Source organism: Orbicella faveolata, unplaced genomic scaffold, assembly GCF_042242905.1.
Source record: "Orbicella faveolata isolate gen_17 unplaced genomic scaffold, um_ofav_v1 contig_46, whole genome shotgun sequence".
In the NCBI taxonomy this organism is placed as follows: Eukaryota; Metazoa; Cnidaria; class Anthozoa; order Scleractinia; family Merulinidae; genus Orbicella; species Orbicella faveolata.
In genome coordinates, this window is record NW_028301576.1 from 19990468 (window position 1) to 20013180 (window position 22713).

A 22713-nucleotide genomic window follows, 5' to 3' on the forward strand; every position below is an offset into this window, starting at 1 on the left:
CCCCCTACCCCCAACCCCCAACCCTCCTTTCCACCCCCCCCCCCCCATCCTTAGGCTTCCATGAACAGTTCAAAATCTACAAGAACATACATTTATCACTAAATGGTATAAAATAATATTATTTTCTTGTGTTGCTTCTGAACAAGAGCGTGAGAAGTAGTGTAGGCACTCCCAATAGCGGGGGAGATTTATAATTTTACAAACGATGCCAAATTTTTGGTGTGTAAAATTCATGCGGAACACTAGGAAACGGAGGTTGAAACTTTGCAGCTCGATAACTTTTTCTCACACAACAGCGAAACACTTAATCAAATCGATATATACCTCAGGTCCACTGAATTTTTCATAACTCGGAGGCTGTTCAAGGTTACAGTATCCACGTAAATGATTTGAGCTGTAGTGCATACGATTTGGTACTTAATTTATCATAGTACAGGCGTCATCCATAGTCCTTCACACAACTGCAAGGGACGCGACACACTTAAGCTTAAAAGAATTCGTTGGTTACTTATGCCCAGGATAATGTTACAAGTGGCTTAGCAATCTCGCTAATCGGTTAATGTAGCGCTAAAATCATCGACGCCTACAGCGCAAATTATACAGATCGACCATCAGGCAAAATTAAAGTCATTTAGCAGTTGTTGTTGTTGTTGTTGTCGTTGTTGATGATGATGATGTTGTTGTTGTTGTTGTTGTTGTTGTTGTTGTTGCTGCTGTTGTTGTTAAACTATCCGCTTTGCAAAAAGAGACTGATCAGTAATTTAAAAGTTATTGGAAAATGAACTTGGTCCTAGGTAATATGTGACATTTCCCCTATACAGGAAAAAAAAGACTTAGCACTGAACTCCTTTTACAATGGACGCAGCAACATCCAACGTAGAAAGACATCTATGTTAGATTTATTATCACTTGACGTCTGATCTTGAAACTGAGTGCTTCTTACTTTTACCCATTAACTATTCACAATGTGTTAGTTTTAAGTGTCGACGTTTTGTGATTATTTTGATAATCATGTTAGAATATCTTAAATAACTAGTTATAATTGTATTTTGGGCCACGATATTAATCAGCACAGTTGATAATTAATGTTTGCGCTGTCACGATTTCCATTGTTATGATTTCACCTCATTCCAGTGGGCATTGAACTATTTTAGGAGAGCGTTCCATTCTATGTTTCGGTGACAGCTTGAGAAGTTCAATTGGCAGCTCAATTGTTCTTACAAATGATAATTATGCTTTATATGCCTTTCGTCAGACATTCTATTACCCTGCTTAATTTGTCTAAAGAACTTTGAATTTCTGCAGTGCAATTCTTCAAAGTTTTTTTTTGGTCTACATCAGCTTCGTTCTCCTTTCTAGCTGCTTGTATGTTTGCTTTCATCATGTTCGTCATTTGCATTTTTGGGGCCTCTATATCGGCCTCAAGTCGTTTCTCGAGAAGGTTCCTCTCTTCCTCGTTCTTCGTCCTCAACAATATCATCTGAAGAAAAACAAAACAGTTTAAATCCAATATAAAAGTAAAACCCACTTTAAAATATATTATTCTGAACATCTCAGTCCCACGTTCAATGTGTAATCTTGATTTAATATCTATTTCACTTTGGCGCCATGTTTCAATCAGGTCTGTCTATTTGTTAGAGGATCCAATGAGTTGTACGTTTTATTACTTCCTGTAAAGCGCTAGTTAAAATGTAAATGTCGTAATATTACTATATTTACTCGAGGTTTTTGTCTCTGGTACCTAAGAGGAGCCATTTCCTGAGAAAAACCATTAAAAATGAGATCAATCGCCTAGTGTTCTCCTCGTACTTCCACACGGCAAACATGTAAATCTTTTTTTTTTTTATCTCAATCTTGTAACTGATGTTTCTATCGTGTTTAAATAAAGTTTATGTAAGTATTTCTGTGGTTAGGACCGTGAGAATAAACGAACACTTATAACACAACATTCGGCCTTGAGATGGAACCCACACGGGAGAGCGGAAGAGAGGGAGGCCACTGAAGGAACAGCGGCTGGCGGCAGTCAATGGATGGAGTGATGAGAGAGGCAGGCTTCAACTGGCAACCGTTTGGAGAGACAGTGACAAGACAGAGAGGGATTGAGAGGCTTCCATATGGACCTATGCCCCCGACGAAAGTAGTGGGGGAGGGGCGGCAAGTTAAACACATTACATAAAAGCAAGAAGCAGGAACGTACTGGATCTTAAGTTTCATCAATGTGAATGATTACATATACAATTATTATTATTAAATATAATTATTATTATTAAATATAATTATTATTATTAAATATAATTATTATAGCCTCTAACCTGAGGAAGGCCGAACGGTCGAAACGTCGTTGATTAAACTCGTTCAGAACAGTCAAGGGTTGGTCTCTTCGTCGCGTCTTTACACTTATATTTACAAATTCACGTCGAGACATCGTATCCCGTGGATCCTCTTACTGGGAGTTTATCGTTAGGTAAACCAATTTTACACTGTTTAATTATTATTATTATTACTGTACATAGTATGTTCTCTAAACCTTTAGCTAGACACACGACCCCACAAGCAAACCCGTTGCTGTAAACAAAATCATGTTTAAATATATGATTGTTATTATTATTATTGTTGTTGTTGTTATTGTGTGACTTGATTACTCAGTTTTTTCTGGCAATAAGAACAACTGACCTCATTTTCTCTTGTAGCACGTTGCTCTTCCAGGCGAGCTCTTGCCTCCTACGAAAAAAAAAAAACAATTAACCGTGGTTGCTAAAAAATAGAAAAATGAAATTACAATGATCTCATTGAAAATTTGCTCTTTTCAGGCTCTTCCGCCAACTTGACGACCAGTAACTAAGAAGAAGCAAAATGTAGCTTTTTGGTTAAAATACTTACAGTTTCTCTCTATTGCAAATACGAAGTGTAATTTGTCGTCGGGCTTTGTTTTCGGCTTTATTTTCTTTTATTAATGTGTTGTCCTTAACGCGTGCATGTTTGCGGTTTTGCCTTTTATTGTAAACATTCCAAAGTAAAAAGGAAATACCGGTATGCAGGTAGTTGTCATTCTTACACTAATATATCAACGATGTCCTCAACGCATCAGTTTAATTAGAGTGTCTCAATGGGGTTAACCGTTAAGGTCGGCGCACACGAAGGCACGAGTCCCTGCAACTAGTCCCTGCAACAGGTCGCGGAGACAAGTCCCATCGTGTGAACTAACCATTTTTGCCACAAAATCTAGTCTCATGGATTAAAATTTGGTCCCTGAGACTAGTCCCACGAATTCAAACTGGTTTGAATTTTTGGGACAAGTCCCTGGGACTTGTTCGTCAAAACGCTTCGTTTGAACTGTTCGTGGGACAAATCCCTGCGACCAGTCCCCTCATGTAAACTCTTCAGGGAACTAGTCCCTGCATCAAGTCGCGGGGACAAGTCCCATCGTGTGAACTGGCCATTTTTGCCACAAAATCTAGTCGCAGGGATTGAACTTTGGTCCCTTCGACTAGCCCCACGAATTCAAACTGGTTTGAATTTTTGGGACAGGTCCCTGCGACTTGTTCCTCAAAACGCTTCTTGTGAACTGCTCGTGGGACAAGTCCCTGCGACCAGTCCCTTCGTGTAAACTCCTCAGGGGACTTGTTGCATGGACTAGTCATAGGAACTAGTCCCCTCGTGTGGGCCGACCTTTGGCCATAAAACGGGCCAAGAATTTAGCCGTTAGACGTAAAAAATATCAAGATCTCAATTCAAGACGTTTTTGGCGTCTTGACTTGTGCCTGGAAAGCTATATTAGGCTACAATTCTTAAATAATTTCTAACATAAATTAATTTTTAACGTTTTTAAACAATGAAAGTTAATTTCTAACTTTTCGCGTATTTATACGATTACCTACACTAATACCATGCTTGAAAAATTACTGCGTTCTGATTGGCTTAGAGAAATGCTGTTTTTAGGAAACGTACTGCAACAAAAGGGAAATAAAATGAAAGAATAGTGCAGATAAATATCGAAGATTTCTGAAGTTAAAACGAAGACACCAGAAGACTACAGACGGCCATCCAACGTATTTTGGAAATGGCCGAAGGTCACCAAAATCTTCCGAAGAAAAACGAAGATCATTACAAGCCTTCACAAAATTTTCGAAGATCAACCGAAGGTTTCAAAAAATTCCAACAATTCAAAAGATTGACGAAGATTAGTTGAAAACTCTCGACGATTTCTAAAGATACCCGAAGATAACCCGAACATTGTCGCCAAGGTCACCTGATTACTTCCGAAATTTTCCAAAATCATCAGATGGTTTGCGAACACTTTCGGAAATTTTCGAAGATATTTGGAAGAACAAGGGTGACGCCACCGTTGAAAAAGTCGATTTTTTCAAGTGTATTACTAGCAAGTAATCACATGATTTTTTTGGCACAATTTGGAATAAATAAGCACTTGTAAATTTTTCAAAGCCTACATAGTACAAATTTTGTTTGTCTGTGAAAATTTTACTCGTTCTTATTTATTCCAATGTGCACTTGAAATCACGTGATTACCTACGCAAATAATAATAATAATAATAATAATAATAATAATAATAATAATAATAATAATAATAAAAACAATTTTTAAAGAGGAAGCGCCCGTCACGTAATACGTGGTTTTCAGGGAGGTCCTCCATAAAAATAAAAAGTGTGAAAATCTAAAATAAGAAATACAAATATCACAGATCTAAAATAAAAATATACAATAATTAAAACTACCAAAACTACCAAAACTACCTACTGTCCTAAAAAACTAATTACAAATAATTATCTATTAACAATATGTCGTACATCCAAAAATATGTTCTAAAAATGTTTATCCATTAAGAACCTTGTAAGGTTTTTCTTAAAAATTGTGCATGGCATTGGCTTTCTTAAAGATACTGGGAGGGACATCCAGTCATTTGTAAAACGGAAGTAGGACACTCTCTTTCCGCATTCCGTTTTAGGTTTAGGCAATCTAGGTAAGTAGCCATGTCTAGTGTTGTGGCCATGTGAACTCACTGCTTTTACCATTACTTATCATATGATATGTACAGCCCCGCGCGCAATTTCCTCGGAAAACCATAAGAGAAAAAGTCTCGTATGAGGGCCGTATGCGTCAAAGTGACAGGACCGGAAAACCGCGTACGGCAACAGGCTTCCCAAGCTCAAAATACGTGGTGTGTGCGACATCTTGTGTATATAGAGAATTGTATGGGAAAATCACCGATCGTAAAAAAAAAAATGTGTAAATAACTATCTAATTTGAATAAAGTTTTCCTACCTCAAGTGTGTCACGTACTTGTCTCTTGTGCCGATTTTAAAGCCAGTCTGACGCCGTTTAGTGAAGTTATTCGAAACCGTTGCTTGTTAGACGTGAAGAAATAAGAAATATCTTCAATATTCTCAGGTCATTAGTGCCATCCCGAAACATCTGTTAACTATAGCAAGAATGAGGCTCCAATTAAAAAAGAACTTTTCCTTGATAATACCTTTAATTTTCAGCTTGCTGAATCTACACCAATATATAGACCTGATTAAAATTCGAACTAGTGATTTTTACAAATTATTTAACACCGAGACACACACAACAGAACATAAGGGTCCCCAAAAATGGAACAACTACTTTCTAACAAAAGAAGGCATGTGGAAAAAACGTTTTGCCTCCGTCAAAACTCTACGCAAAGAACCCAAACTCAAAGAATTTCAATTTAAATTTATGCACCGAATTGTGGTTACAAAGAGAGAACTTTTTTGTTAGGATATCCAATCAAATGATGACTGTATATATTGTGGCGAAAAGGACTCCATTGACCATACTTTTAGCCACTGTGTTTTTGTAAAAAAACTTTTCACAAGAGGTCATCAGTTGGTTGAATGTGACAAACAGAACTCACTTCAATCCGTCCATGGAAGAGAAACTGTTCGGTATTACTTCTGAACCATTTGGAAGAAAGTTAACGAAAAAAGTTAACCACACGCTACTTTTAATGAAATACTACATCTACACTAACAAATTGCGTACTAGTTCAATCTTACTTACTGATTTTTGTAAACAAAATATCACTTAAACACACAATCGAACATATCACGGAAGCATAAATAACATGAGAAACAAAAGATGTCCCCTCTACTTTCTTGTTAGTTTCACAATTAATTTTCATTATAATTAAAGTAATTCCCAATCATTGGCTATAAAGTAACGTCAGGTTATACAAAGCAATGTTTTCTTCTTGTATTCAGATCAGTGATTATTTAAGTATAAGAAATTAATGTAAATATAATGTTACATGAGTGCTCTTTGTATTGTAGAAAGGAATAGCGGCCATTAATGGTAGAATTTAAAGCTAGTAATTATAGATTGTTCACTGTATAGTTTATTGTAAGTAGATGAATGTTAAGTAGATTATCACTAGATTGTACATAATGAGGCTGAGAGAAAGAATGATTAAACTCAAAAAAGAAAAAAAAAATGACAAGTTTTTATTGTATAATCTTTTATTTTAGTTCCGCGCGCGGCCATCTAATGTTATGTAACCATGTCCTATTAAGGTTCAAACTGAATTTTCAAAATTTTCAAGACTGAGTGGTCATATAATAAAATGCTTATTGACTGAGTTAGTTCGGGCCGGACGTACGGACCTCGCTGCGCTCGGTCAGTACGTCGAGACAAATATTTCCCGTCCGGCCCTCCCACAATCAATAAGTACATATTATTGTTCTAACTATTTAGCGCCATTCGTTTATAAAGAACTTTTTCCAAAAATGAAAATTAAGCTTTTACCAAGTACATAATTCTCGCAGTCAAATAGCCTCGTGCACCTATATATTTCATAAAATGTTTCAATATAGTTAATTGTAAAGATGTACTTGAGCAAGATTCGCTCTTTTCCTTACCCCGTGAAACTCAAAAAACATCTCAGAACAAATATCCCCAGCACCTTTGCTCCAGCCTTGAAATCATTCTAAATGGCAGAGTAGCAGTATTCTTTAACTTCCAAAGACGAAACCTTACACCCATCTGGTCCTCTCAATCGAGTCAGTGCTTGGTCGCGGTGTTGCTTTTTCAATCCAATTAGCAATACAGCATTCCCGTGTCACGCTGCAGTTCTGTTCCTTCCACTGATTTAAGCTGCTTTCCATGTAATCCTGGTGGATAAAACTCATATAACGACTATATTAAATTTTGCATTATCTACTATATTCACCACCGATAAATAATCACATGATATATTCGCACCTCCTATAACTTCCTGATATGGTGTTCAACGCTTCAGTTTCCCATTGATTTAAAAATAAATCAACTCCAAATGCCAAAAGGACATGGTATTTTACACTCTCGCCAGAAATGTAAGAACGAAGTGTTCAGTGCTTTTTTGTGTGTCGAGGGCTTATAAGGCTCAAAAAGTGTCTAGAAAGATATGGGTTAAGAAAAAAATAAGTTAACAAACAAACCATTAAACAAATGAAAACAAAATACCCATCTTCATAGAAAGTGAATTGTTTTTGCTGTATTGGATCTTAACTGAAATTCAAGGTTTGCTTCCTGCAGTTCCTTTTGAAACGTATAAGCCTAGAATTCCACTCATTTAGATAAACAGATAGCTTTATTAAGTATAATCATTCCAGGCACCGTAGCAGCTAAAATGACAATTCACCTTCTATGAAGATGAGTATTTTTTTTTTTTATTTAAGTTTTTATTCGATCACCTTTATTTTAAGATAATGTTGTGCATTTGCTACAGATATGCCAAACGTCTCCTCTCCTCCTTAAACAGCTTCAGTGTGACATCAAGCGAATTCAGATGAGGTTGGCGAATTCATGGGATTTTGCCATCAAGCTGTAACTCTATTGTTTAATCAGAAGCTTCTACAGCGGCTGCTTTCATCCGCTACATTTTGCAAAGACAAAAACATCCCAGGCGTTCTTGACATATACAACTGTGTCTCAGGATTGTTTAGTTGAATAACGTAACTGGTGACCAGTTCGGGGAGTCCTGTTCAGAAGATAAAAATATAACACTACAGTGAAACCTGTATTAAGCGGACACACTTGGGACCCTTACTAGTGTCCGCTTAACACAGGGTGTCCGCTCTAAGCAGGTTCTAACATATTGGGCAATAATATTTAATTATTAACCCTTTTGTAACTGAGTGTAACAAGGTGTAAGATCAAAGGCTGCTCATAGCACAATGTTCAATCAGTCAATGCATCAATCTGGAATAATCTACTTAGCTTTGAAACGATATCGCTCAACAATGTTAAAGGAGTCTAACCTGCATGAGCTTTCGTTTTAGAAGTATAGAAAGCCCTTGAAGTGTCCGCTTATTGCAGGTTTTATGCAATAAAATGGCTTGATATTGGTGCTGCCGTCAGCTTAACAGGTCTGGAGGTGTCCGCTGAACGCAGGTTTATTTTACTAAATTAAATATTTTGTTAATAACACTAAAAGATACTGCAGTCCAGCTAGGTCAGTCGTGGTCGGCACTCCTACAGAGGTATAAATGAACACTGAAGCCAGTAGAATAGTCAGTGTAAATATACAGTGATCGTCAGAACCTTCACTTGTCACAGCGACCATTCCCTCAGAGACCAATAAAACCACGGTGAATTCCTGTCCACTGGCGTCCTACAGTAATAACAAGGGGGATTTCACTATGATAAATTCTTATGTTGTAGGTTTATTCCTTGTGCTTTTGGGTTTCTTTTTAATTGTTGTTGCTGTCGTTGTTGTCGTTGATGATGATGATGATGATGATGATGATGATGACCAAGACTATGAAGATAAACATGTTAAGGACAATGTTGTTTTTTTCTCCTTCTCATTTATTGCAGTTGGAGAGGTTGTTCTTGAAAGCGAGGACACCCTTACTATAACTGGTCTTTATATGTTATTAGTAGCGTCTCTTGAAAGTAGACACCTGTGATATTATCCCCTATCCCTCCAAACGCACGATCTAACCAAAAAAGACACGATAACATCTAGTTACTAAATCTTAGGTGCCTATGTTTGGCCGTTATCTGGAGAGATTGTTGTCAAGCTTAGACCTAAAGAATACACTTATCTTCCCCCATAAAGTCTTTTGCTATTGAGGATTATTGAAATGAAAAATAATAATAATAATAATAATAATAATAATAATACAGTCAAACCTGTATATAACGGCCCTGTCTAACGCGGTTCACCTGTCTATAACGGTCACTGAACAACTTCCTAAAAATCGTCCCTTATATTTACTGTTAAGTTGACCTGCATAGAGCGGTCACCTGTATATAACGGACGCGGTCACCTTTTAGACTTCCTGAATCCACAATTTTATTATCTTTTAGGGAAGTAGTCAAAACTATGTTACATGCTAGGGACCCACTTTTTGGAGGGAGGGCTAGATAAGAGGTCATGGGTCTCCTGAGGGAGGTGGGGGCTACTTAAGAGACCATTGATCTCCTAACGGAGGTGGAGGCTAGGTAAGAGACCACGTGTCTCTTGACATAGGTGGTGGGGAGAGGGAGTCTGGGTATATTGCAAGCTCTATTGCTATTGATATTCATTCGCCTTCATCAATTCATTGAATTCAGTCATGCTAAAAACTTACCCTAACCCTAAAATTGATCCGAATTGTCTTTTTGGGGCACTTAGAAGGAACAGGGTTTCATTGGAGCAGTAGGTTCTACATGTTAGACGAAAACTTTCTTTGTCAGAATGAGTGACTGAATATTATTATCCTGAGTGAATATTACTTTTATTATTAATTATTTTATTATTAATTATCTTACAATACAATACAAATTTTATTGTCAACTCCCCATGGGGGCTCTTCAGAGACAATGATAATGATAAAGATAATTTAAAAAATACTCAAAGATTATCGATAAACAATTATTGAAAAACTATTTACATATAAAATTTATGACATTAAAAATTGATTTAAGAGGAAGGCTTTCATTTTACGTTTAATAATTTTATTTTATTATTAATTAAAAACAGCTCATAAAAGGGCAAAACTTCTACTTAATTCACACACAGAAAAAACAAGCTGTTAGATGTATAATCATTTTTTTCTTAAATGATAAGCCAAATTTAATGAATACAAAGCCTACCATTAGTGGTCTTATTGTGAAGGCTTCTACTTCACACACAAAAATACAAACGAACCGTTGGAGTCGTGTAATTTTACAAAGATCTGTCAAATATTCATCTCAAAGATGTCAACAATCAGCGATTTAACCAATCATATCATGATACCAGGAGCTGGTATCATAGAACGGCGGCATCAATAGAATGTCTACAGACTCCCTCGCTTCGTTCGGGCTCACCGGTAGCCTTTTCGCAGGCTGCTCGTCTCGCGGCTTCACCGCTCGATTTCGAGCTCGCGGCTACGCCACGTGCACTTGTGCTCCAACGTGAGCCTGCTCGCAGGCTACTTCGCGGCTCTCTCAGGCTCTGTTACGGCTCTCTCATTCGCCATTTCCACATCCCCCATAATACACCTTGTTTACCCCCCAAAATTTTGAATGAGCATTGTCTTCAGTTTCTCTTGGGACGACTGTAACACCCAGGAGAAATGTTTATTTTGTTGCTGTTACTAGTTATCAAGTTGTCAATAAAACGTAAATTGAATAATTATTTGCCCATAAAAATGCTATTTATTGACTTCCAGGGGAGTTTAAAGGAAACCTGTGTGCAGCGGTCACCTTGTATAAAACGGTCACCTGGCCATTTCCCAAGGGTTACCGTTACATACAGGTTTGACTGTAATAATAATACTAATACCTTCCGTTTTTCTGGAACGATCCACATCCAGATTCCCATGGTCTCAGGCTCCAATTCGTGCCCAAGAGGAGACACTTTTCCTTGGTCAAAGGCCTTGATCAAGATATAAGACTTTTCTACAAGGACCAGCGATAGAATCCACACAAACAGGACCTCGTAATACAGCATACATAGAGTATATATATATTGAGGGATTGATCCGATTCGAAACTAGAGCAGTCACTCGAACTAGTTTTAACTGCTACCAGTTTGTTATTTACTGACAGGCCCCCATTTGTTGTCGTATGACTTGAGGTTAATGAAACTTCTCTCATCACATGTGATTGCCCAAGTAATTTACTTCCATTTTTTTCTTTTCTTTCAGTGAAATTTATTAAAGGCGAGGTATATCCGTTCCCTTAAGGTGATTCCCTAGTATTTCATTGCGCATCCCTACTGCGCACGATTTTTGCGTCATTAGCGCGCGCATATGAGCGCGTGCGCGTACAAAACGTAAGAAATTTCCCTAAAATTAAGCTCGATAGCGAAATAAATGCTCCTTTTCTCTTAAACGAGCACGGTGACCCCCACTTTTTATTTCATAACTTCAGTGAGAACAATATCCTCAGTAACTGAGAAAATAGTTTGCAGAAATCTATGGCTACTTTTTTGGCAAGTGAAATAAATACTACAGAGAAGACATAACGGGCCCAACAGCGCATGTCCAAATTATGTTTCCTTTAAAGGATAAAAAAATGCAGGGTATTTGAAGACATTTTTTCTGGGACGTAGATAAATAAACAATTAAAGAAAGTCAAACTCTGAGTGATATACCACGCTGCAATGAAAAATAATCGAGCTTATTTTGTTACGCACGGAGATTACCAAAAGTCGCCTAAATAACCGTATTTGTCAGCTTTGTCGTGTGACAACAAGCACGGTGACCCCCTCTTTTTACTACGTTTTTAATATCTCCTTGTCCTGTAACAACAGCATACCAAGTTTCACCGGAAATCTATGGCGGGTTCTTTTACAAAGAAATCACCTTAATTAACGAGAGATTAAATGTTAGTTAATCCGGCTAATTACCTTTGATCTGTCGCAGTTTTCGTAAAGCAGTGTCGATGACACAGAGGCTGGTCCTGCTTTAGTCTTCATCTTTGCTGTAGACACCATTCTTCTCGTCCCATTTAACAATTAGGTTATGAGCGCGAGATTTCTATGAGGTGATAGTTGATGAGGCCGAAGGCCGAATCAACTGTCGCCTCATAGAAATCGAGAGCGAATAATCTAATTGTTTAGTAGGATTCGAACGGAAATTTCCTTCGAAAAACGTTTTCAATTATTTCTGGTCTGAGTATTAAACTTCACGCTTTAGACAATTCGTGCGGACTGAATTAATTGTCATTTTAACATTTGCAGTGGTGTACGCGCGCTTATCAGTTTCTTTCAAAACTTTCGAGTTTTTTTAGTTCAAGAAACCGCTAATGCCCTCCTTTAAGTCTTCTCGGGAATTTTGTTTATTCATTTGTTTCTGAATGTTCTTTCAAAACGTCAGAGAAACGAGGAAACGTTACAATTTTGTCGACCACACCAAGCCACTGCACGCTAATGGCTGATAGTGTGCAATGGCTCGGCCATTCTGATTACAGCATTTGCATTAGTATACAAGTAGAATTCTACTAATTATAGTTCTTTGGCAGGCAAAGAGGCACGGCACGATTTTTAGACATCTCTAAATTGACCAGTGTACCTCTAACAAAAATAAAATGAGAAAGTTGCGTTAATTGACATAATGGTTAAGTGTGTTCGATGGAAAGGCTCAAGTTGAAAAATGGATAATGTACCCTTCTGTAATATTTTGTAGAAATTGGACACACCCTCGATTTTGCAGTGTTTGTCTAAGTTGTGGAGTAAAAAAAAATAAACGGCGAATCAATGGGTAACACCAACACTAAATGCCAAGGTTTCAAAGTAGAGAAAGAAGAGCTACGAGAGGCTACCGCCAGATGGGTATATTGGGCGCAACCAACAGATTCACTGTGCTCGAATGAGCTTACTTTACTGCGTCTGAAAAAATTCTCAAAATCTTATTACGATGAGAAATAGTTCAATCAGTGATAACTTCATAATGCAGTTTTCGCTTGATGGTCGAAAAGTAATGGGTTTTGCATTACTACGCAACACGATTCTCGCGCCACTTTTTCATCCAATCAGAAGTAAAACCGAACTCACCCGAGCTTCCTACCATCTACATTTATTTCCTACGAGTTTTGATTGGTTCACTGTATTGTCTGTCTCTTTTGTGATTGGCCAGAGTGATAACCTTGGTTTTGGCCGAAATAACCTGGTACAATCATTTCTTTTAACTTTGAACGTGTTCTTATACTCGATATTCTCGCAAAAATTGACCCCACGGAAATTAATCCAATAAAAATCGGTGAAGGTGTTTTGGTGTCACGTAGCTTGCCAATAAGGCGATGAAAGTAGTGATGGTGGCGACCATATCCAAAAGTAATGGTTGGAATACTTAACGGATTAAAACTTTAAATGATTGCTTGCAAGTAGGGTCCTGAAGGGGGGGGGGGGGGGGGATAAAAATCCCACCTCCCAGTACAAATTGGTACAAATTTCGTTTGCCAGCCTACACATTTTGCCCAGATCTCAGTCCTATTCCCTTTGTTTTGGTTTCTGGTTCGATTCCCGGTCCAAGTGAGCCAAATTCCAAATTGCATTTTCCCAGTGAAAGAAGTAGGCAAATGCCAGTACAGTACGCGAATTCGAAAACAATAAAACTGGGGATGCGATAACTATAAACTGGACAACATACAAGAATTTTATTATGTTAAAATTGGTGACTTAAGCTTGTCTGAACCTCGGGTTTATTAATCAAATTATGGCTGATCGTATCTGTAATCTGGCAATTTGAGTTTCTCTCTTACAGTGGGAGAGACATGTAAAGATCAGTTACATACCTGGATTACACATCTGGATTCTCTTTTTTTTTAGGAATTCTTTCAATGATCAAATGCAGAGCTTAATTAATGTATTACAGTGACATCTATAGGACTAAGACTGGGGTAAATACTACGATATCATTTTTTAAAAACGCTAATTGTCGGTCAAATATACAACTCTGAACCTCTTGTTCTAAATCGTTCGAGCTACTTTTATATTTTCTGTGATGTCAGCTAGCTCTTCTACGTTTACAACATCTTTGTTGTCCATGATGAACTCCGATGCCAATCTTAGCTTGTTGCTCACATAACTACACATCTCTTTTTCTTGGGCGGTGGGGGTGGCGGAGGTCTGTTTGCAATATCTTGGACTTGCCTTTGCAGCTCTGCTATCTGGCCATTTCTTTCATTCAGTGATCGCTGCATACTCTCCATGGCATCCCTCATTGATCTGTTCTGATTGGAGACATCTTGTCTCTCCCTTTGCAGCTCGTCCATATTTGCTCTCATCATGTTCTGCATTTGCTCTCTCTGAGCTTCCATGGCGGATCTCATCTGTTCCTCAAGGCGTCGCTTCTCTTCTTCTTGCTTCGCTTTTAAAAGTTCCAACTGACACGAAAAGGAAATAATTCGTTCAGAAATCTTTAGTGCGTTTTAATTTGTCTTTTTCAGATCACAAATCGACAAACATATCATTCTGAGAAATTAGTTAATCTAGGTATACGCTGTATCTGGCATAATCATGTATATATGGGTTATTGACCAAGTGTGAGATCAAGATGGCTGAATATTGGCCAAGTTCTTTTTTTGCGTGCGTATGGACCGAGACGGAGTCGAGGTCCATAAATTGCAAAAAAAGAACGAGGCAATATCCAGCCATCTTAACCAAATAAGCTTGGTTTCTCGCGGGACACAGCGGGTAGTCCCGAGCGGATCTTGCCCGCTCGGGTAGCCAATTACAGTGCAGGATTTGATTCATCTCGCCCACTTACGGAGCTAGCCACATAATAAATGGTGTTCTTTAAAGTTAAAGTGGAAGAAACATAAACAGGGTTCCAACCTCTCTCTCCTTCATTAGACGCTCCTCTTCCAAACGAGCTTTCTCCTCCTGTGAACGGCAGAGGCAAAGTATTCAATTTAATTTACCTTTAATTATGAGGGTAGTTCGTATCTACCCTAAACATTCACTTCAAAATTAGTCCTGACTGATTAATCTCCACTTCTAAAAAGACTCGATACAGACAAAAGCCAAACCGAAAAATAAAAAATGGCTGCGACACTAAATTTGCCTCCCGATCAAATGCAGTTTTGCACAACGGGCACATTGAATGTTTCAGTGAAAATAAAAGCCTCGAAAAGTACGGGCTAGGACAAAGTACAATGTTGGACACACTGAAAAAGCATTTAATTAAAATACCTCAACTCTTTTTCTCTGTTCCATCTCTTGTGCCCTAGCTTCCTTTTCGTATGCCAAGTTTTCATCAAAGTCTTTAAGTTGCTGCAAATGTTCCATGTGCTTCTCCATTTCAGCCTGTAGTTCCTACAATTCGTAGGACGGACAGAGAAATAAGATTATACTCCTCGCATGTGCATTTTCATTATCATATAATTCTCCTAACTAAAACGAGCTGTTGTTACTGGTAATTCCGTTAACAGCAGTCCGAGACATGGAAAAACATGAGGCACAGGACATGTGTCTATACGTCAACATGAAAGAACTATCATATGGCGGGTCGTGATGTTTTCTTTTAAAATCATGTTTTTTTAAGGTATTCGATCCGGTGTTCTTCTCATCCCTTTCACAATGTAATTGATGTGACATTCGAGAATCATGCATGCACAATTTCACCCAAAGGAACAGCCTGTTTTAGGCGTTCGATTAGATGGGGAGCGCCGCTCGCTTGGTTCCCCAACCAGCCAAACTCCTGGAACAGGCTAGGTTAGGAAAGGAATGTTTACCACCCTATTCAATCGAAACGATAGGTAAAGCCAGGTGACTCATCGGTGCCATCATTTTTGAGTTCCCCACGCCGTAACATCACATAACTGGAATATTTTTCTAGCCCTGGATCTACGGGATACTAGTACATTACAGCGATTTTTTTTTCTTGTCACGCATCAACTCAACATTGGGCATTTATATTCCTTTTGAAGAGAAGACCTGCGAAAAGTGTCTTGCCCAAGAACACAATTCAACCACCCTAGCGTTTATCGAAAGCCCATGGCGTACTGGTGAGAGAGTTTCCCTCCCGCCAATTTGGCCAGGAGCCTGATGTACGCTGAATGTGTTTTTGGTTCTCGCATTACTCCGAGGCTTTCTGTCAAGGTACTCTGGTTTTCTTTCCTCCTGGAAAACCACATTGCCAAAGTCTCAATTCGTCCCGGATCGTAGCCTGTTTTTCAGACGGTCAAGGCCGCTCGCAGCCACGCACTCCTTCTCCTTTAAGTGCGTGGCTGCGAGCGATCTGGACCGTCTAAGAATCAGGCTACCCGGAAAGAGGACCCGCATGGAACTAGCTAGGAGTGTGTCTCTTCTGGCGCTTGTAAGGTGTCATGAATCACTTACAGGGTGGAAATCAAGAAACACTTGTGCACAGACATCTTCAGCACCCTTAGCCTCCTCCTTAAATCCCAGCTCAATGGAACTGTAGCAAGCCATGATTTCCGCGAACGAAACTTTGGACCCCTCCTTTCCTCTGAGCTGTGCCAAAACTGGATCAAGATGGCGATGCTTCAGGCCACCCAACAACTGATGACAACTTTCCTTGGTCAGCTGTGTGTTCCTGTCTTGCCAGCTGTTCAAACCATTTTCCATGTAGGCCTGTGTTTGTGGTTTCAACAGCAGTTATCAATAATGGCACAATTTTAGCGACTGCTTCATTCCATTAATTCTGGATACATCCATGCATCCATCACCCACATGCATCGGAGCGTTGAATTGTATTTCTCAAACTCATCAACAATTCATCAAGTTAAATCAAAGAAAATCACAACCGTGAAGGAGGTTTATATACCCGGTCTTAATTAGCATAGATTTTGACGATTTTATTTCTCCGTTTTCTCCTTAGTTTTTGTTTGAATTCGATTGAGAAGATATATCAAACACTCGAGACAGTGTTTCATCGGATATCCAAACACCTCGAATCTCGTCAAAAATACTCCGCTGCGCGTCGTTTTGTCAACTCTCTTCTCAGTGTTTGGATATCCCGATGAAACACTGTCTCGAGTGTTTGATACATTACGTCGAAACTAATCCTTGGCAGTGAGTAATGACCCGTTTTAAAAACTACGGAAAATGAAGTCCTCGCGTTATCCATGATACTAATCCCTGAACCAATCACAATTTATAGCTACGCATAGCAACCAATGAGTTTGCTTCATCCATGTGGCCGTGCGTCTGTTCAGTGATACAACACAGATGACGTCAAAATGTGGTAAGAATATCAGTGACACACTCGGCCATCGCCTCGTGTGCTCCTTTTTCTGTTCTTACCACGTCTTGACGTCAGCTGTGATCTATAACCGAGTAGACCCACGGCAACATGAAATCTATTTGTTAAATTGATTTTGAAAAAATAAAACGAATATAAAGAAAGTAAATTGACGATTTTCTTACCGTTAACTCACTGAGGTAACTCTCAATATTTGCAGTTGAAATCCCGAACGTCTCCTCTTCAAACAGCTTCAGTGCCCTATCCAGCGCTATCGCCTGAGACTGTCGAATAACGTCCCTTTCGCAAGGTAACTTGCCCGCCATTTCTGACTCCATTGTCTTGTCATATGATTCTGTAGCAGCCGCTTTAACCTGGGTACATTTAGTGGAAACAAAGACGTCCCAGGCCTTTTGTACGTTAGGCACTGTCCCAGGTGTATTTAAAGCTGCGACGTAACTGGTTACCATTGTGGCAAGAGCTAATTTGGAAGGAAAATGAAAAGGAAAAAATTTCGTAAGAAGACTGACAGACTGACTGACTGGCTGACTGGCTGATTCACTGACTGACTGGCTGATTCACTGACTGACTGACTAACTGACTTTCTGACTGACTGACTGACTGACTGACTGACTGGCTCGCCGACTGACTCACTGAATGACTGACTAAATGAATGACCGACTGACAGACTGACTGACTGACAGACTGACTGACTGACTGACTGACTGACAGACAGACTGACTGACTGACTGACAGACAGAGACAGACAGACCGACAGACTGACTGACTGACTGACTGACTGACAGACTGACTAACTGACTGACTGACTAACTGAAGGGTTGACTAATAGACTAACTGACTAACTGACTGACGGAAGGGTTGACTAACAGACTGACTGACTGGCTGATTCAATGACTGACTGACTAACTGACTGTCTGACTGACTGATTGACTCGCTGACTGACTGACTGACTGACTGACAGACTGACTGACTGACTGAGAGACTAAGAGACTGACAGACTGACAGACTGACTGGTCGACTAACTGACAGCCTGACTGACTAGCTCTGATTGACTGAGTAACTGACTGACTGACAGTTTCACTTATTGGCATACCTTCACCAGTTACAAACTCTCCCTCGTTGAGACAGTGCTTGGGAGTCAGTTTAGACCAAAGACGCAACTTAAACTCATCGACTCCACGTAGAAACGACTTGTTTATGTCATCCTGAACTTCATCTCTATTGAGGTTTAACACAACATCTGGGTCAGAAGATGGAGGTGGCAACTTAAAGGCATCAAACCCAGGAAAGTAACTCAAAATGCTCTCGGCAACTTCTTCGGCCTTATCGACTTTGGTCCCAGACGATGAGGCTTTGAATACCTGAGACAAATGTATAAAATAGCAAATTATCGTCCTGCAGCATCTTAAAAGACAGTGCATCGTGTACCGAACGGTTGTTTTCCGATTTTTTTTTATCTATTGGCAACTTTTTGACCGGTTTATATCTATCTTCCTTGGGCCTTGAGTAGCAATTTTATGTTGTAAGTGTGGGTTTATGTCATGGATGCAACTGCCTTCAAATTGCACGTAGCCTTGATTTTAGGGATAAAACTGCCGCAACACCTGAGAGCCGAAAGTACAACAGCTGGACAAGTTGTCAGCCGAGAAAATTTATAATGCAAAGTGTATGACACATTTTGCAAAAAATAAAAAAATAAAAAAATAAATAATTTTGAGCATTCTATATATCTTACTTTTGTTAGGAAATAATCCTTGATGTCATGACAGCCTTTCGGAAGAGCAAGCACAACATCTCTTAGCAACCACATGAAGAAGGGAAACGTTTTGTGAAAGATTTTTACGTCATCAGTGGAACCTTTGGCTGCATCTCCTGCCTGGCTGCCTGAGTGAATTTGAATTCGCTGCGACAGCTTTAATATGTAGCTTGTTTCATGTTAAGGCAGGAAATCTCTTATGAAGTGAAGTATGTCTGGTATCAAAACCTCAGGAATGCTGCAAATGGGATATTCACTAGAAACGTTTAATCCTCGATTAAAATTGAATTTAAATTTCACAAAAAATATTTGCTAATAAATGTGAGGCGTTGCACTTTCTAACAGTCTTTTTCAATGGTATTTAAGCGATGATTAAGCGAAGGATTAAGCGAAGGTCGACTTGCAGCAAGTCTAGTGAGACATCTTAAGGACGAGGAGACAACATTCAGAGTACTGTAAAAACACAACGATAGAAAATGAGGGTGGGCAAATGGTTCTTAAAATACCATAGGTCTGTTTTTCGCAGTTTTATGTTTTAGCAGTTATCTGCGTCACAGCCTCGAATTTTTCACTAAGCTTTCTCTGAGTCTCTATTTTATGCAAGGCTAAGGAAGTTCCGAAGTCCAGATTTTTTATTTGTTTTCATAAAAGATATTTGAGTGCCTCAGAGTCTAAACCTCTCGCTGGGACTAAAAATAACGACTATAAAAAATTTCAACGGGCGTTATAACTTACTTTTAAATGACTTTTTTTGCACAGTGTTCAAGACATTGACAGCCATAAATGATAGACTTTCAAAAATCACTTTTAATTAAATTAAGGATACTCCAGTCCATCGAGGTCAGTCCTGGTTGGTACCCCAGCTGAGTTGTAAATCAGCATTGACGCCAGTAAAATAGTCAGTGTAAATATACAGTGATCATCCGTGCCTTCTCCTGACACAGCATCGATTCCCTCCGAGTCCAACAACACCACTGTGACTTCCAATCCATTGGCGTCCTGCGATAAATAAAATGTTTTACTCTCTCAGTTACTATGGACGCTGTGATAGGTCGATTTAGCGGGCCATACTCTACTGTACCGCCCCCTAAAATTTAAAGCTGTTTTTGCTGCTAAAATGTCTCTGACTTGATTTACAGCCAGGTGTTCTTAACTTTCATGCCACGTGGCAAACAAAGAATTAAAGTTTGCGTGTTATCTAAATCCTTGCGCACCGAAAGACCTCTTGCTAGTTGAGTTCGAGGTCCGTATGGTAAGTTACGTTACGGACCGACATTCGCCCCTGTGGTTTACGGCCGCGCGCTTCAATTCGCGCTCGCATGGGCCATAAATCGGTGGCGGGGGGAACGCTGTCCGCAGCTTACCTCCGTAACTTAGTAAACTACCTCTAACAGTGCAAGTACGTACAGCGCGATAGGATAGGGCATCTCTTTGCTTCATTCAGGTAGAGGGGGGCTCTCTGCTAAGAATTACAACAATTTATATCGATCTGCTATAGAGTACATGTTTATAGGCTCCGTCAGTAGAGGCTCCCCAGCCAGGCCATATTTTATAGGGAAAAGCTAGGTGTAATGACATCTAGCGCCAAATACTACAGAATAAAGATTTAGTTGTTTAACGTTTCGCCTTTTCCCTTAGTACAATTCCCTAATTAGCCCCAGGCCAACTCGGGCCAACCGTCTCAAGTACCGTAGCCTCCAAAGGAAGTTACGGAGGTGAAGATTATCAACGACACAAACAAAGGAGGTGGTTGCTAAACTGTTGAATTATTTTTTACCTTAATTCATGGAAAAATGTCAGTATACCTGGAATTTTTCAGGCACAATCCACATCCAGATCCCCATGGTTTCAGGGTCCAGTTCATGACCAAGAGGGAAAACCTCACCCTGGTCAAAAACTTTACTTAAGATATAGGATTTGCCCTTCCTACACGGGCCGGCAATGGACACCACACAAACAGGACCTGAAAAAAAAAATCAATAAGAAAATATGTGTAATCTTGGCAATATTCTGTCTCAATAGCTGCAAAACGTTTCGGAGCTTACATACACGGTACTTTGTTCTTGATCTTGAATACTACAAGTCTATTAAATGCCAAAGGGAACATCAATGACCGTTTTCCTCCAAGCGCTTTTCATGATGTCAGTACGTTGTTTTCTTAAGTAGTAACTCAATGGAATGCAATACATCGATTCACTTAGGCCTAGGTTTTATTCTGGAATTACAACTGCAAGCTACGAAGCAAGAAAAAAACAAAGCGAATTATTGAATTGATTCTTCTCAAGTTGTGTCTTTTTTGCAGTTTTGGAGGAACTTGCATGTATAATTTAATATCCAAATTGATGTTTCTGTTTAAATTAGGTTTGACGACTAACCGGTCGGGAGCTAAAAACCTTGCATGATGCAGTTAATAAATTCTCTGTTTTCTTGGGAACGTCTTTATCTCCAGCTCATCATAAGTCAGCACCATTTATCTGCCTTATTCTCTACATTAGAATTTAGATGTTTATCCTGCCCAGTCATGTACTGAGACATTTAAATACGCAGCTACCTTTTACATTCCGCAATCGCTCCAGAGCAGCATCAATAACACAGAGGCTGGTCCTGTCTTGTTCTTCATCTCGCGTGTATTCCCCAGTCTGTTCATCCCATTTACAGTTGTTTGGGAGACACAGGGGAACAGCACAGTTTTCCGACATTCTTATACCTAAATTAATTCACTAAAATAAAATCGAGAAAGGCAAAATAGTTAAAATTTTCTGAACAGTTCACTCTCTAGCCTCTAGATTTATGAAGATGGAACATCATAGAACCTAACAAATCAAGAATCGACCGGGTGGCACAGGATACGAGGTGTTCTAGACTTGTAAAGATTAGGCATAAAATTAAAATATCAGCATTCGATCCACTTGCGGCGATTTAATCAAAGAACTGTCACGCGTGTCACGCGCAATCAGGCGAAATATTTCAAAACAACACTCGTTTACTCAAGTTTAAAGCTTTTTTAAATACTTTTTTTTTATTGAAAATAAGAATACAATTTTAGTTTCTTCGGTAATTTGTATTTGACTTACTTCCCAGAGAAAGCAAACACTGAAGCGAAAATGTTTCTTTCACAGAATTAAGTGACCCTTACTTCCGCTTTCAATGCCATCTCGTTCACAACGAATAATAAAATCTATTACTTCGTTGAGCCAAATTTATCGTGCTCTTATAGAACGAAACCTTGGTAACCTGCTTTGTGGAGTGGAGTTTAATTCTCTACACTTCTAAAAGGAGAAATCGTCAGACGTCAAGTTGTATTCTTTCAGTACTCCAGTTTTAAATGTTGTTGGGAATAAAAACTGCAGGACGAAATGTGCAATAATCGCTTTTCTAGCGACTGTACCTTGTATGTAATTGCCCGTAGCGTTTCAACAGGAAAGAATGCATAGTTATAAACATGTGTTTTCCAGCGAGGTCCAAACGCACTCTGTGCCCATTTGTATTAGGTATTCTTTATATAGACCTTGCTGTAATTGTAGCAAAGACTTAAGAGTGAAAGCAATTTAGCACGACTGATATTTAGGTGCAAGGTTTATAGCCTCAGCGATCCAAGTTTCGAAAGCAAACAACTAATCAAAGCAATTCTTACCTTTTTATACGAAATGAAAATGGACGCACCAACGAACAGCTCTTACGAAAATGAAACTCTTCCGGCTACCGCTGACTTTTGAGAAATTGTTTATTTCCCGTTTGCATGAATAAATAAATCATTTATCGTACTGAAATCGAAAGCAGAAGTTATGGGACAATCCCCG

The 22713-nt window shown here is 39.1% G+C and overlaps 1 protein-coding gene and 1 pseudogene across 3 annotated transcripts; both read right to left on the minus strand.

Annotated features, from left to right (window-relative positions):
• Positions 1-877: 877 nt before the first annotated feature.
• LOC110046542 (uncharacterized) lies at positions 878-13976 on the minus strand (annotated as a pseudogene). Its single transcript, XR_016203431.1, has 9 exons — positions 13917-13976; positions 11838-11967; positions 10770-10922; positions 8419-8627; positions 8230-8249; positions 7708-7994; positions 6895-7146; positions 2674-2721; positions 878-1480 (listed from the first exon to the last, which is right to left on the minus strand). The product of XR_016203431.1 is annotated as an uncharacterized LOC110046542 (transcript).
• On the minus strand, positions 13558-22696 carry LOC110046539 (guanylate-binding protein 7-like). Of its 2 annotated transcripts, none has more exons than XM_020752233.2 (11): positions 22548-22696; positions 21465-21633; positions 20719-20876; positions 19740-19912; positions 18893-19082; positions 18251-18518; positions 17322-17617; positions 16272-16526; positions 15123-15245; positions 14766-14813; positions 13558-14314 (listed from the first exon to the last, which is right to left on the minus strand). In XM_020752233.2, exons 2-11 carry the CDS (start codon positions 21610-21612, stop codon positions 14009-14011), a joined length of 1965 nt encoding a protein of 654 aa, XP_020607892.1. In that variant the 5' UTR covers positions 21613-21633; positions 22548-22696; the 3' UTR covers positions 13558-14008. The 2 variants fall into 2 exon arrangements, with proteins under 2 accessions (XP_020607892.1, XP_020607893.1); XM_020752234.2 differs by lacking the exon at positions 22548-22696 and adding an exon at positions 22302-22377.
• Positions 22697-22713: the final 17 nt, after the last annotated feature.